This window comes from Podarcis raffonei, chromosome 2 (assembly GCF_027172205.1).
Source record: "Podarcis raffonei isolate rPodRaf1 chromosome 2, rPodRaf1.pri, whole genome shotgun sequence".
NCBI classification, from domain to species: Eukaryota; Metazoa; Chordata; class Lepidosauria; order Squamata; family Lacertidae; genus Podarcis; species Podarcis raffonei.
In genome coordinates this window covers 62099524-62115752 of record NC_070603.1, presented here as the reverse complement: position 1 = coordinate 62115752, position 16229 = coordinate 62099524, and the positions used below count along the sequence as shown (strand labels likewise).

General features: G+C 39.9%; 1 protein-coding gene across 7 annotated transcripts in view; it reads right to left on the bottom strand.

The window, feature by feature from the left end:
• Window positions 1–7300: 7300 nt before the first annotated feature.
• CNOT6 (CCR4-NOT transcription complex subunit 6) overlaps window positions 7301–16229 on the bottom strand; it is a 34319-nt gene continuing 25390 nt past the window's right edge. For 6 of the 7 annotated variants that reach the window (XM_053376956.1, XM_053376955.1, XM_053376953.1 and 3 more), the window contains 6 exons: window positions 15466–15623; window positions 12839–12993; window positions 12151–12305; window positions 10836–11066; window positions 10020–10222; window positions 7301–8096 (listed from right to left, as the gene is read on the bottom strand). In XM_053376956.1, coding sequence (XP_053232931.1) covers window positions 7884–8096; window positions 10020–10222; window positions 10836–11066; window positions 12151–12305; window positions 12839–12993; window positions 15466–15623 — 1115 coding nt within the window. In that variant the 3' untranslated portion in view covers window positions 7301–7883. The remainder of the gene's footprint in view (window positions 8097–10019; window positions 10223–10835; window positions 11067–12150; window positions 12306–12838; window positions 12994–15465; window positions 15624–16229) is intronic. The other variant, XM_053376952.1, reaches the window with a different exon arrangement.

Below are 16229 nucleotides of genomic sequence, written 5' to 3'. Positions count from 1 at the left end.
GAATGGCGATGGAGACACAAGGGCTTGCCACAATGTGGGATAGAATGCCTGAATAATGCTAAAAGGTTAGAGCTAACCTGGTACCCTCCTGAATTTGTGGGACTATAGTTTGCATTATCCCTGACCACAGGCCATGTTGGCTGGGGCTGGTGGGAATTGGAGTGCCACAATTTCTGGAGGGCACAATTTTGGCTGCACCTTTTGGTCTGAGGAATGGGCACACAGGTGCAAAATTAGAAAAAAAGATTAAGAATCTTAAGAGGTAAGGGTGCCTGAAGCAGTGAAAGGTTTTATCAACAATAAGCATCCATATTACATGTAGGTCCTGCTATCTGCCCACTCTTTATGCAAAAATTCAGTTATCCGAACATAAAGAATTATGCCCAAACCTTGCTGTACATACCACATATTCAGATCTCTGAACAGCTAGAGTTGGCCCACTCCCTTCTTCATGCTTTGCTGGTCAGCAGCAGCAGCCATCTTTGGGAAGAAACCATGCAGGGAGGAAGATTGGACAAAAGTTTTCTTTTTTTGCTGATTGGCTACAACCGTTTCAGGAAGAATCCATGGAGGCAGAGAGACTGGACAAATCGCTGATTAGAAATGTTCCCATAGGAATCAATGTAAATTGTGGACTTCTTATGCGAATACCTCCCTGAGAAATGATTTCCAGGGAACACACTGCGTTTGTTAAGTGGGACCTCACCTCTTCTCCTTGCTCTGCACACTGTCAGCTGCATCCTTCCACAAAGATCTGAATGTTTGGGTGACCTCAGAGATCAGCTGTGTTTGATTCTAATAAATTGCTTTCTTAATTGCCAGCTAAGAGTGAAGCACAGCAGAAATGCAACACAGCTGCAAAATGTTAACAGAAGTGGTATTTCAGCAGGGTTGGGGAACCTGTAGTTCTTCAGCTGTTGTTGGGACTTCAGCTCCAATCAGCTCCAGCAAGCAGAAAAATGTGCAAGATACTTCATTTAACCCTGAACCCTTCTGAGGGCTAGGCACTAAAGGCAGGATAAAGAACCTGGAGCTTTCCAGATGTTTCTGGACCACAATTCCCACCACCTCTAACCACTGGTCATGCTGGTGGGAGCTGATGGGTGTTGGTGCCCAATAACATTTGGAGGTCCACAGATTCCCCACTCTTGGGACAAAAGACATGCAAACACCATTTGCTGCCACTGGACTATTTTCACTTCTTCATTCCTATGTCCTAAAGCTTAGCTACCAGGAACTATTTCAGGTATTGTGGCTGACCTGCAGCAGCTGTTTGTAGTCATCTCTTGCAGAAGCTGCTTTGTCAACTAGCCAGGGTTTCCAGTCTAAGGAACCCTCTTTCACCAATGCCAAACCTGGTAACTGAGGTTGTAAGTAAACTGTGATTCTCTTGCACCCAAAAGTGCCCATATTTTGGGGATGGCTCATGATACAGGAGTCCTGAGAGTGCTTCACTGCACAGCTAACACACCACAATGTACTTAGTGTGCTGTTGCCATACCATTTTCAGAAGGTTCATATTGGCACAGAGATATTTCTTTTAAAAGAACTTCTGTTGGGCGTTTTTTCTGTTAAACATCTAAAGTAAGTACAGTGGTGCCTCGCAAGATGAAATTAATTCGTTCCGCAAGTTTTTTCTTCTTGCGAGTTTTTCGTCTTGCGAAGCATGGTTTCCCATAGGAATGCATTGAAAATCAATTAATGCGTTCCTATGGAGACCGCCTTCAGACCAGGTCCGGGGACAGTCTGTCCCCGGACCTCTTCTGAAGGCTGGCGGGGGGAGAAGGACTTTTCTCCCCACCGCCAGCCTTCAGAAGGCTGGCGGTGGGAAGAAAAGCCCTTCTCCCGCCGCCAGCCTTCAGAAGAGTTCCCCAGGGCTGCCTAGGCTGAGGATAGCAGCCTGCTGCCCAGCGTGAGGGGCGCTCTGCTTCAGAGCGCCCCTCGCGCGGGGCAGACATTCGCAGCTTGGGGAGCCCTGCAGGACTTCCCCGCAGGGCTCTCCAAGCTGCGGATAGGGGTAGCTGTTCTGAATGTTGGCGGTGGGGAGGAAAAACCCTCCTCCCACCGCAAGCTCCGGGAACAGAGAAGCGCTGTGCGCCTTCTCCTCTGTTCCCGGACCTCCCACTGCAAGCCTTCAGGACAGGTCCGGGAACAGAGGAGAAGGCGCGCTGCGCTTCCCCGCTGTCCCCGGAGATTTCCCTATGGGCTTTCGTCTTGCGAAGCAAGCCCATAGGGAAATTCGTCTTGCGAAGCCGCTAAAAATCGGAAAACCCTTTCGTCTTGTGGGTTTTTCGTTTAGCGAGGCATTCGTCTTGCGGGGCACCACTGTATAATTATTTTTTTTGAAAAATTCATGTCACTTATACACTCAAGTAGCGATAAAAAAAAAAGAACCACCATTTTCACAGATTTAGAAATAACCCTAGTCCTTTTAAGAAAGTTCTGCAAAAGACAAGACTCAGCTACTAAAGCAACAGGGATCTCAAGCCACTGAGAGATGGATGTGGGCAGGAAAAGTGTAAGTAAAATATGAAGTTATTGCTCCATTTGAAACTGAAGAACCTGTCTGCAGGAAACACAAACACCACACTGGAGCAGCTGAATAAAGATCTATATAGGTTCTCTGCAAATATATAAGTTTCAACATTGATGGAACATTTCTTTGCTGCTTGTATGTTTTTAAAGGGCTTCACCTATGTAGAAATCACACCTACATACACATTATGGATAATATTTGTGCTATTATGCACACTATAGGCCCCTGGAGAAATTTGAATTATAGTCCTCCGACAGAGGAAGAAAATATCTAGTTCCTAAACATACTCTGTACTTGCTTTGCCTTATTTGGTACTGAAGAAACATCAGTCTTCCTCCCAAATGTTTCCACACTTGCCCTTCCCTTTCACAACAGGTACTATTTCACCCATAAAAAAACTGGGGGGTCCTTTTCTACACACTAGTTTCTGGAAATGCATGCATGCACTTGTTGCCCCACCCACTTTTGCTTTTGGCCCCGCCCACCCCATGGTGCAGCCCCTGGAAGGTTGCTTATGAGGGAATGTGGCCTTAAGGTTGAAAAAAGGTTCCCCACCTCTGCATTACATCAGGTTGGCAGCGCTGGTCTTTGGTTCTGGATTGTGAAACCTAGTTTTGTAAAAGGATAAAGTGGTCCAGACTGCATTCTGACATTTACTGGAATGCTAGAATAGGTTTTACCGAGGTATGCATGATAGTTACTTTCCAGTAGCTGCCTTCCCTTATTGTAACACATTCATTAAATAGCACACCTGACTGTTAGTTGCATACCTGCAGGTCCTGCTATCAGAACGAGTGTTATCCAAAATGTGAATTTTATACCCAAACCTCACTACAGTGGTACCTTGGGTTAAGTACTTAATTCATTCTGGAGGTCTGTACTTAACCTGAAACTGTTCTTAACCTGAAGCACCACTTTAGCTAATGGGGCCTCCTGCTGCCGCTGCACCGCCACCGCGAGATTTCTGTTCTCATCCTGAAGCAAAGTTCTTAACCAGAGGTAATATTTCTGGGTTAGCAGAGTCTGTAACCTGAAGCGTATGTAACCTGAAGTACCACTGTACACGAATGGCTGACTCAGATATCTGAACAGATGGGGTTTGCCCGCTTCCTTACTTGTGTTTTGCTGGCCAGTGGCAGCCATTTTGGGTGGAAACCATGAAGAGAAGGAACAAGATCAGACAAATCACAGATTAGAAATGTTCTCATGGGAAATTATGGAAAACCATCAGCTTGTTATGTGAAAGCTCGCCTAATGAACAATTCCCTGGGAACACATTGTGTTCTGCATGTCCTGCCCATCGGCTTTACCCGGGATCCTGAGAAAGTTTTTAATTCTCTTCGAGACAGAAAAGGAAGGCCTAGAGGCCAAGAAACTGGACAGGCCTGCACAGAGATCTCTGCTTCAGGACTGGACATGTGCTGCTTTCTATCTGCAGCCTTATTCTTTTTGTAGTCAGGACCGGGAATTAAACACTTAATGTAACAGCAATCCCAGCGGCCCTGTCTGTTTTACAGGCGGAGGTGAAAAAGGTAAATTAGACTTCAAAAGAAATTTGAAACAGATATTGAATTTATTGGTCAGCTATGAGTAGGAAAATACATTGGTAAAGAAAAAAAAGACAACCCTGTATATAAATATAATACTAGCTAGTTAAAATTTGACCAAGAAGAAAGTTCCACTGAAGAGAACAGTAAAAGCCCTTGTTTACCATCAGACCATTTTCAATTTCCCATTTATCTTATTGAAGAGCTGCCTATAGACAAATGCAACATTCTTTGAGCTTAGTGCAGATGATGTGCTGGTTTTTGTTTTGTTTTTTGTTACACATATGGTAAACAAGAGTTAGTCCAGTGCATTACACGTTATACAGAAGTACTGTGAATAAAGACTAGGTATTCTAATTTTTAGATACTACTTAAGCATACCAAGATACCTACATTTTAAAAAAGCTTAGACAACCAAAAAGTATAGCAGGAGTTAACATATACTAAAACACTGAGTCAGGCTGGATGGGAAAAAACAGAGTCACTACATAAGCAGTAGTAAATTTGACTTGAAAAATGTGCAGTGCGCTTAATTCTGCTGAAAATGTTAGTGCAATTATTTTGGCTTTGAGTTCTTTGCCCCATAGATAAAAGTGGGAACTTGACATCTGAAGCTACTTTTAGACATTTAAGCCACAGCAGAATTCAAATAACTTTATCAGAGTTTTCAGATGCAAGTTTGCATCCTGAATGGATAGCTTTACAATTGAGGCTTGAGCCCACAAATAAAAAAGGGACAGAATAATTACACACATTTCCTAGAGCTTTTTCTGTCACTGTCTTTAAAATAGAGAATCCCATATATTTTATATTTCCTGCTTAAATTCCACCATAATTGATTTTATCGCCTTAAGATCATTTTTACCCAGAAATGGGCAGGCTGTAGGTATTAGGTTTTTCAATATGTGACCATCCCTAGTCAGACATCTAGTTTGATTAAACTGGGGAATGGGGAAAGGGATCCTCATGCCCACCAATGCTCTACGTCCTTAAAAAAATAATAATCATGTGATTACATTAAGAAACACTGAACATTTGTTATGGCAACATCCAAAGCCACCTTAAGTAAGATAAGTGTTAGGATTATTGGAAATTAGCATTTTGTGAACACATATAGTTTATTGCATTCATTTATGAAACGTATGAATTTGTTTGATGCAGAAAACTGTATTAAAAGTATGACTATTCTGATATTGACTGCCAGACACATTAGGTGCAACTTCTTATTCTGCAGAGATGCAGAGTATTTCCTCAGCGTGTCACTTCAGTACTGTGGGATCTGACCAAAGGCTCACTGAAGGCAAGGGGGATCAGGTTTTTTATTTTTCTGAGCTCTCATACTTCAGTAATCTTATTATGCCAAACATGGAAAAGGAATTTCAAGTGCCCATAGATTGCAACATGTCCAGGCAAGAACAGAGTCCTTGAGTACATGAACGGGCTGTAACCTTTTAATGTGCTGCCATAAATTCATATAGATAGATATATATTTAAGATTGAACAAAGAAAGGTGAAAACGCATGTGTAAAGCTTAAACCTTTAGGATTTACCAAGTGCACTCAAGCTCCAGCTTAAAAGGAAAAATTAATCCCTTCTAAGGAATATAAAATGAATAAGTGCTTCCCTTCCATAAAGCTTTCTGGACATACAATTAAATAATCCAGATAATCAGGAAACAAAATAGGTTGCTGAGTATGACAAGCTAAATTGGCTCCATTGCCACTGAAAATTGTCATGATGCACATTACCAACACATTGTTAAGGAAACATGAGTAAAACACCTTTTATTCACACTTGTACAAAATAACCCCCAAACCCAAAAAACAAGAACAGAAAAAGCAACATTACTAATTGAATCTACTACATCAATTATTACCAGCATTCCGATGTACTGATTATAAACTGGACATGTTTGGTGTTTGCACAACTAAAAAAACATGTAACAAAAGAAAAATCAGGTCCTAGACAAGGATTCAAGATCTGGACTTTTCCTACTAAAAATTTTTAAACGCTTGTTTGCTAAACATGAACTTGTTGCAATTTTATTGTATTCTTTAAAACAAAATGGTCACGCACTTCTAAGTGCCTATAGTTTCTTTATAAAATTTTCAATCATTATTACCCATTTTTTAATTCATTATATTCAGAATTTCTCAATTCAAGAAAGAGCTTTTGTTTCTCTGCCTGCAGTTGAAACAAAAGCAGTTTGACCAAGTTCTCTCTCTAAATAAGAAACAGACTTATTAATGAAGGTATGTTTGCTAAGGATTAGATAGAATTTCCCTTTTATGGACAGATTTTATATATATATATATATAATTTATATATACCGCATATATACTTGGCTTTCAAACACTAATGGCACTATGAGGGCATACTACAACCTTGGTTCTGTTGACACTTTGTAGAATAGGACTTGGTCACTTTAATGCTCGATCTGAAATGTTGTCTAGGGAACCTGTACTGAAAATGCATCTCTAGTTACACTGCTTCATAGAACAGAAGACTGTATACTTTTAGCTTCAAGGAATGACGACCGAGGAATGACTGAGGAAGATGCTTCAACTGAAAGGGGACTTCACATGATAGTATTAAGTGGAGAGGGGAGAACAAACCAAACAAACAGCATTGTGCAATGACACTGAAAGAAGCAGTGCATGGGTATCAGAAGCTTAGAATTTGTGTACCCACCATCTGAACGTGTTCAAAAAGTGATATTCAACGCTTCGCAAAGAAAAAAACAATAGATGCCACAGCTTATACAAAAGTATCTTCATAAAATTTTCACAAAATGTTAACATTATTTTTAAAAAATAAAAGAGGATGCACAGGTTCTCTCTGCATGCACAGGCAGTGCTAATTGAGAACAAAATGAAGCAGGCACAGTGGAGATAGGAAACGAGTGACTTAACACAGAAACTAAAAAGCTTTCACACAATATTCTGCCCTTCCACTTCTGGCAGAAAAAGGTTAGAATGTAGATATCGATAAGGGCTATCAATCCACAAAGCCTAATCAGTCACTGCTTACTTGCGCTGTTGCTTTAAGTTAAAAGAAAGAAAGAAATGAATGTATGTTAACTAGCTTGAAGAAATTTGTTATCATTTAACCAAATTTAGATTTAAAAGCAGTGTTCTCAATTTTAAAAAATGAAGTAGTACATAAGGGCTAAAAACCCTAACAGTGCAAATCATTAGCAGAGAAAGCCTGCTGCAACTTCTTTTACAAGCTGGCCTTTATAACACATGAAACAGATAAAAATTTAGCCTTAGTTTACAATACAATCATTTTCCAAATCTGGTTGTTTTTTTTTAAAGTACAAAATCTCATAAATCAGGTTTTCTGTTGTTCATATACAATCAATAAAGGCTAAATTCAAATTCTATATTTTACAAACAAACAAGTCTGAAAAAGAAGGGAGTGAAGTATGGAAGAATGGTCTTTTGATGTTTTACTACTGGCCTCAAAAAAGTAGTGCTACAGATATCTGTGCGAAGAGAATTTATTATAGTAATTCCCTATTTTCAAGGCATGAAATATTACATTGGATAGAACAGGTTACTTGTAACAAATCTAAGAGAGGTGCCAACGCACCAGTCCCTGTCTAACAGTAAATAAAGCATGTTGGGCTCAGAATTGTGTGTCTGATAGCACCTGGCTTTTACTATTTCTTTATGAAATAATTAGATTTAAAATTAAGATCATTAAGAAAGATCCCTGTTGGCCATACCTCACTCCTCTATATTCAGATTTTACAATTTTACAAATCAGACTGAGGTTGCCCTCTAAAATGTACTTGACTACCTCCTGCTAGGCAGATGGATTCCATTTACCGGGGGCAGGAAAGGCAGCACCAGCTCCAGTTGTGCAAAAAGTGAGAAGTGGTCAGAAGGAATGAGCGGGTGTGGACAGCCACTTATATTGTTCTCTATTAGCCAATGGTGATCCAAAGGTCCCAGGATGCCAAGAATATTCAGCTGAGGTTTAGAGTAGAAGATGTAGTCAATAATACCCTTTTGAAAAGAGAGAAAATGGAGTCAATATTTTCAGAAAAGGAAGACACACAACTGGAAGCAATTTCAACTGATATCAGGTATGGACTTCAGTAACCACATAACTCTAGTGCTGAAGCACCTACCCTGACTACGGTCATGGTCCCAAGACAAATTCAGGTGCCTAAATGGTATGGATCCCAGACACACTGAGAACTACTTGTTCTCATATGATTCTATCCTACTTTTAAAAGACATCTGAAGGCAGCCCTGTTTAGGGAAGTTTTTAAATGTTTAATGCTGTATTGTGTTTTTAATATTCAACTGGGAGCCGCCCAGAGTGGCTGGGGAAACCCAGCCAGATGGGTGGGGTATAAATAATAACTAACAGCCCAAACGAAAGATCCAGAAAGAATGGGGAAAATGTAGAGAATATTTTAAAAAGCAGTGCCCCCAAATAAATACCTGGTCTTGTTTTGATTAACTTGGAAAAATCATAAAAATAATTCAAAAAAGAGACAGTTTAGAAGAAGAAAATAGAAAACCGGGTACAGGATGAAGGAAGTCAAGAAAGAAGAATTTGGAATGAAAATATGGTATATACAGGTGACAAATTTTTCTTTTCTTTTTTGTTTTACTGTTTGGTTCTGTTTTACTGTCTTGTTTATTTTGCTTTGGGGGTCAAGGGTCGTGGTTTGTTCAGTTTTTATAATCTGTGTAATTGATTTCAATAAAATTAATAATAATATTAATTATTATTCACAGAGTTTGAAAAGAGATGCAATGTCCTGCTTCAGATTCCATCATGCTCAAAGCAAGTCCATCTCTACTGCTACCCCAGAATTGTAAAATGCCTCTTTTCAGGCTGTAGGTTTAGTATTACCCCTTCTAGTGTTCTGGGGGCAGCTTAAGATAGTCTTGTTGCAACATGAGCTCCTTTCGTGGTCATTTATGTTTTGCCTTGCCCTTGATTTCACTGCAGATTTCATGTTCTTGTTTATTTAGATGCTAACACACTTATTGTAACATACTTTATGACAACTTGCCTTAGAAAGCGGGATATAAATATGTAAATAAATGATTTTTTAAAAATGTGCTATTTGTTTTACTGTCAACTGCTATAAAATCATTGAATGAAAGGAGAGAAACTTTGAGATAATTCTTAAAGTGTTAGTCATCATAGGGTGTTCACATGCTGTGCTACTGAGATTCACATATATTTTATGTTAATACCTCTGAAGAGGCAATATTGCCGCTAAGAATTATTGTGTAAAGTTAGGCAACTTTTTGGTCACCACCTTCCCATGGCCATGGGCCTCTTAAGCACAAGCAATGACTACTGCTGCTGAGCTGTTTCCTGTGATTGGGAGACCACCCTTTTCAATTATCAGCCTGCTTTCTTCTCTTCAAATGTGCTTCCAAAATTTAGTACTACCCCAACCTGACATTTAATTTGTTACTAACTCTTCCATTTTTGTTTTAATAGTTCATCAAACTGGGACGCGGGTAGCGCTGTGGTCTAAACCACAGAGCCTAGGGCTTGCCGATCAGAAGGTTGGCGGTTCGAATCCCGACGGGCTGAGTTCCCGTTGCTCGGTCCCTGCTCCTGCCAACCTAGCAGTTCGAAAGCACATCAGTGCAAGTAGATAAATAGGTACCGCTCTGGCGGGAAGGTAAACAGCGTTTCCGTGTGCTGCTGTGTTTCACCAGAAGCGGCTTAGTCATGCTGGCCACATGACCCGGAAGCTGTACGCCGGCTCCCTCGGCCAATAAAGTGAGATGAGTGCAACCCCAGAGTCGGTCACGACTGGACCTAATGGTCAGGGGTCCCTTTACCTTTACCCTTTCATTTTTGTTTTAATAGTTCATCAAACTTCTTGCACACCTATGCTGAATAAGCAATAAAACAGTAATAGTGCAATGGGAATTTATTTCAACTCTCACCTTGAAATCAAATGTGTAATTCGTATAAGGCATTAGGCCATTCTCATAGGCACTCTTCAACTTGAAACCATGAGTAATCCTTCCATTGGTGGTTCCATTTTTCCCATTACAACTGAAGTTAGTGAGACTTTCATTGTATCTCAGTTCCTTAAAATCTTTATGGTTTGTCTCCACTCCACCGGTACTCAAATATTCAACCACACCTAGGGCGAAGGAAATATTTTTTTAAAAAAACAACAAGCAACCTATCCCTCTTAAATAGTATTACATTCATGATGGATGATCCATCTCAATAGTACAATCCACCCCCCATACACTCACTCTCTTGGCTGGAATTTAGGGATCATAAGATTTGATTAAGGGTGAAGTGTTAGACTAGATTTCTCTGATTTAGTGGTGGTAAACTTCCAGTTCACAGGGGCCCTAATTTGTCCTGTGAGGCTGTTTCCCCAAAATCATGCTCACCTGCCATTATATGTCAACAAATAAAGACATGGTTGCAATGGAACAATTGAGAGCTTGAAGCGGGCATGCAACTGTTTCTTGGCAAGCAGACTCTCTCTTGGCACACACAGGGAACTTTACCAGGGAGTCTGAGCCGGGGAGCCCTTCATGAGGAACTCACTAGTGCAGCCAAGAGGGCTTTCAGTGTCTATCAGCTGGTGAGCTCTGAGAGCCATCCCTCAAGTTCATTTCTGCACAGCCTTCAAAATGGCTCTGTGAGCCCCTTTCACTATCAAGTTTTATTCAACTTCCACCAGTTTCAGCAAATGCGGTGTTACAACACTTCAGCAAGTGGAATATGGCTGCACTTACCTGAATCTGGCAGAGAATTCAGATCTGCACACAATACAAGTGGAATTGTTGCATGTTCTCCCGAAATACCAGGCTTGAGACTCCGAGAGGCTTTGTCTATTATGTTCTTTACCTCAGAAAGGAACATCATGGTCTGAACCAGCTTCACATCAGAATACTCCGGGTCCCAGTGCATGTGTGCATTTGCTACAAGGACCAGCTGTTTATCCATTCCTGGGTGTGGCTTGCCTGCTAAAATGGAAAATAAAAAACCCTTCAGAAAACAGCAGTGATACTTCACTACATAGGTTGCATTGGTGAAAAGGGCTTTAAAAATACTGCTAAAGAGATATATCAAACTAATCAGCAGTAATTAACTGGGACTTTACAAATATAGGATTCCTTATCTCAACCAGCCATTTTATGAGTTTAAAACAAAAAAGGGCTCTGTGCTCCCTCTGCTGGCTTTATTGCATTATTGACATGATAACAAACAGCTACTGTGATGGACTGCAAATAAGTTCTAAGCTACTATATATACAATTTTCTAGCAAACATAATATGCATTTTAACTGCAGTATTTGTCAGTCATTCCCCTTTCCCCATACAGCAATAAAGACAAGTACCACACAAAAGAATTCTGCAATCTAGACAGATACTGTTTGCAGTGACAACGTATATTAGTATTTACTTAACTGAAAATACAGGCTACATTCATCACCTGCAAATACAGTTTGTCATCCATACTAAGCTAAGCAGCATCTTTACCGCAGATGTGCGCAAATACTAGGGCAGTCAAAGGAACAAATCATGGCCAGTAGGAAAGCACAGACACAGAGATGAGAAAATAGTGATGACTTAGAAATCTTTTTCTAGCCTCAAGAATCTTCACATCTCCTCATTCCACTTTGATCCCATTTCACTTCCCTTTTAAACTAAAACCAATTTAAAAAAAAAATAGGGGGAGGGGGTTTACAGTACATTTTAAAAGTTGTATTGACAGGTACATGCATGAAAACCATTCTCCAGTTTGGGGCAGCATGACTACTCCACATACACCTTAAACAGTATGCAAAAAATTTAGTTGGTGGTGGTGGGCAAAAACAAATTTTGTGGTTAAGCAACTGTCTGCATCTCCTTGGAAGGTTTTTCATTTTGCACTAAGTTCTCAAAGTTAGAAGTAGAGACTTCTCCTATCCATTGGGTATGAGTTTCAGTCACCAGAACTGGTAGATAAACCAGTTCTCAACTCTTTTCCAAAGCAGCAAAGGGTATGTGTGTACATGTGGAAGATGGCTGCAGAGTCCAGTCGAAAACTGGATTTGCATTTACTTACATGACATTTCTATTAACTCCTTTCGTAGCTCTAGCAACACAGCAACTCCAATGTTGTCTTTTGTCATTACTCTGTTCAGCATTGCTTCTGATCCTTCTGAGTTTGCCATAGCCAGCTGATTAAATTCAACAGTATGCTTTTGAACCAAGGTGAACCTGAAAGCAATAAAATCAATTTAAAGCAAGATCTGCACATAACACCGTATTTTTCATTTTATCACAATATGATTCACATATTCTATCTGCACAGCTGACAGAAATTAGGTAACTAGACTTCTCAATGTGAATATAATGGCTGTGACAGCTTACCACAACTGTGGCAATCATAAATGCTTCAACACATACAAGCCAACATGCAGACATTTTCTTAAATAAATATAACCATTACTAGTCACCATTCCACCAAAAGCTGTGGACGAGAATTCATAGGAGGCCACTACTTTATTCATATTTCATGAGTGAACAATTTTAGTACTCAAATTACCTAGTCCTAAACAGCCAAAGTATTGATAGGCTCCCCAAATTACTGAAATAATCCTTTTGCAACAAGAATTTATAGTATAATGACACGAAATACATTGAAAACAAAGCTATAGGACTGCCTCTGGTTTCATAGAGGATTAAAAACTGATGTTGCTGTGCAACCTCATTCACTGTAGCCAGAGAACAAGATACAAGTTTTATCTTACTTTTCTGTCTTGAAAAATATTGCACAACCATCAACATGTTTTCTCTCTTGTTCTGACATTGTCCTAGCTCTGGATTTCGGACTGAAGAATCCGTTGTATCCACGCTCTTTCAATTCTGCTAGGAAAAAACTGTAGTACTGCTCAGTTTCAACCTCCTAAAATGTAAGACAGTGCAAGAATTAAGTTAATTTAAAATTAACTTTTAAAAAGAAAATGAATTCAAGTCTCCAATGAAGATCAAGTCTCTTCTGGATACCCCTTTAAAGCAGGACTCTGAAGTTATGTCCATTGAGAAAGTATAATGTGAAAAGACAGCAACTGAAATAATGGGGGAGAAGAACTAGTGTTACCTTTTATTTTACTGTTATGTATGTATACATATGCCTTTCTGTAGAACAGCTTATGTTGGACTCTGACTTGTCTGCCAACCATATACAATACAGTAGGAACAAAGCAGCAGCAGGAATCCATCATCAGTGTACCTCCCTTCAGGATAGAGAGCCTAACACAGGAATAGCTAACATTTTTGACCAGAGGGCTTTGAGGCTCACATGCCATCAATGGGTGTGCCCAGTGCTACACATGCACCATAAATACACCACAAGTACACACACCTTCCTGTTTCCTGAGCCTCTAAGAGCTTCTAACAATACTGTTGCACCCAAGGGAGAAGCGGTGCTTTTCAAAGATAAAAATATGCACCTGATTTCAAAAGACAGTTGCAGATTACTAAAAACAGCATTGCGAGCCAGGTTCAACCCATAGCATAGATAACAGTCTGGGATGACCTGATGCTAGAAGACTGTTCAAGCTAGTTGACGTACTATCAAAACACCTAGGAAACAGATCACTGGTGGGTCATGTAAGCTGCTCTGAGCTTTCTAAGGAAGAGTGGGATACCTCCATCTGGAGATGGGGGACACAAGGAGCTGCAATCGGAAGGAGGAGTCTGTAAAAGTCAACTACCCCCTTCTGCCAGCAGAAGTGTCACATGATTCAAACTCCACTCAGCGGATGCTCCAAGTCAATATAACAAGTAGTCATCAGATTACATTACTGTGAAATGGATTAAGCCACAACGCCAGTCCAGAATAAAATGTGCCATTTTAGCATGCCTGCAAAGCATGTAGCTCAGGATGAGTGAAATAGTAAGAATAGTCATAGAGACACTGTCAGCTGATCTGGCAGTTTCCCCTCCCCTCCATCTAAATAGTGACTGATGGAAACAGTCTAAAATTCAAAAGGCACCACATATCCGAGGACACAATGGAGTAAGCAATTAAATTAAATATAAAAGTAGAACAGCTGGAAGTTTATAGGGTATATAAAGGACCAATGCAGAAAACTGTTGAGAACAGTAATAGTACAAAGCCACAAAAATATTTGTTTGAAAAATCCCAATTAAACTTTATCCCTGCCAAGCTATTAAATCTGGAGCCCACAGAAAATCAGATGCCATGGTCACTGAACTCATTTCCACAAAATCATCATCTTGAGTCAAACATTAAGTGAACCCCACCCATTGTATTAAAGAATTCAGAGTACATTAACAACTGCAAAAACAATCTTGCAGATACTTAATACTAGTAGCAATACTGAGTTTTTCTGTGACCAAAATGGGCAGCTTTAAGAACTCAAGGAGCAAAAATATAAGGCTTCCACATGCAACTATCTTCAACAGCTGGAGAACCTGCAATTAGTAGAAACCCCTCCACAAACTTGGATGCAGCAACCAGCAGCTTCCAGAGAACACTACAGTACAAATATATTAAACACCAAAATTCTCTGCTATGCACAAAATTCTCTGTTACACTCTGCTACACGCAATAAAAATATTGTGTAGCAGAGTCCTTCAGAAAAGGTAATCAGAACAGAAGATACACACTAGACTAGTTCAGAGACAGAAGCATGGCCACAACACTAGGAAAAACAACCAGGTCAGAATGCAAGAAACTGCATATTTTAAGCAACAATGGAAGGGAGGAAAAGACAATGGAAGGAGGGGAACATACAGAAGGGAGGAAAGGGGAAAATACCTGGACAGAGTTGTGACCCATTTCAACAGCAATTTACATATTTTATATACATTTTTGATCGACTGTTGCCCACCTCAAGCTCTTAAAGACAGGACAGGCTATGATCTTTAATAAACAGAACAGAATTTCCCTGGCTTGGTGAAATGTCTATTGGCCAGCAGGGTTGACCCTAATTCCTGTTTTCTGCTTCAAGGCCCGTGTAATCCCTGGCAGAAAAGCTCTGCAACTCTTTTCACGGCATCTGCTGGTTTGGCACATCATCTGCAGCCACGTAACCCAGCCTTCTAACAGATGGGAGAGCAAATGAATCTCGACACAGGGATGATAAATCAGGAAGCGACTCTCACTGGGTGGGTGGGGAGTAAAGACAACAACAAATATTTAAGCTTCATAGGCATCCTTTACTAGTCCCCTATTCATTTTACTGTATTATTGGAATTTCATCCAAATAGTTCTCAGAGCAGGCTTAAGAGCATATTATAGGGGTCTTGTAATGATTCACATCTTATATGTAGGAAGAAAATTGCTTAAGTTAAAAACATTAAAAAATGGATGCATACATAAACAAAAAAGAACAAAGTCATTTCTCACCTGAAGACTTATGATGTCTGCATTACAGCTTAAGATTTCCTGCATAATAGCCTTTTTTCTGTATTCCCAGTTCAATGCCCATGATGGGCAGTAGCCATATAGCTGCCGAGTAGCATATTTATCGCAGAGGACATTGTAACACATGACAGAAAACAGGGCTGCAGTATAAGAGAGTTTTACTTAGACAGAGAAATTGTCTGTTTGAAACATACATTTTTCACTTTCCCTTTAAATAAGTTGATCAGCTTTAGGCTTTGCTTACTTCAGTTCCAAGATATATTTGAGCAGCTGACCTTTAATAATGCAGCATTATTTAGATTGTCTCTCTCTAGAAACTAGGTTGGTAGTTCCACCATTCACCAAATAGGCAGACAATGCAATATAATGTACTGGTTCAATCTGTGTTGGAATGAAGCACAAAACTTCCCCTACAAGGTCAATAGCTGTTACCGTAGCCAGCATAAAGCCAGCTTATATAAAGAACTTTTTCCAAGATGAGGGTAACCCTTAAACTACTTAGGAGCTCTTATTGAATTTCAGGTCTAAATCAATTGAAGCTTTGTTTCGTAACTAAGCTACAATCCTATGCACATGTACCAGGACATAAGCCACACTAAACTCAGCACTTAACTGGTGAGCAAACATGATATATAGGATTGGGTTGCCATTATGACGAAATGGATCTACGTGGTTTGAGGCCACACTTAATTCTGATTTTAACATCCACTCATGTTCTTTAATAATTTGCTTCTAAAGATGCCATG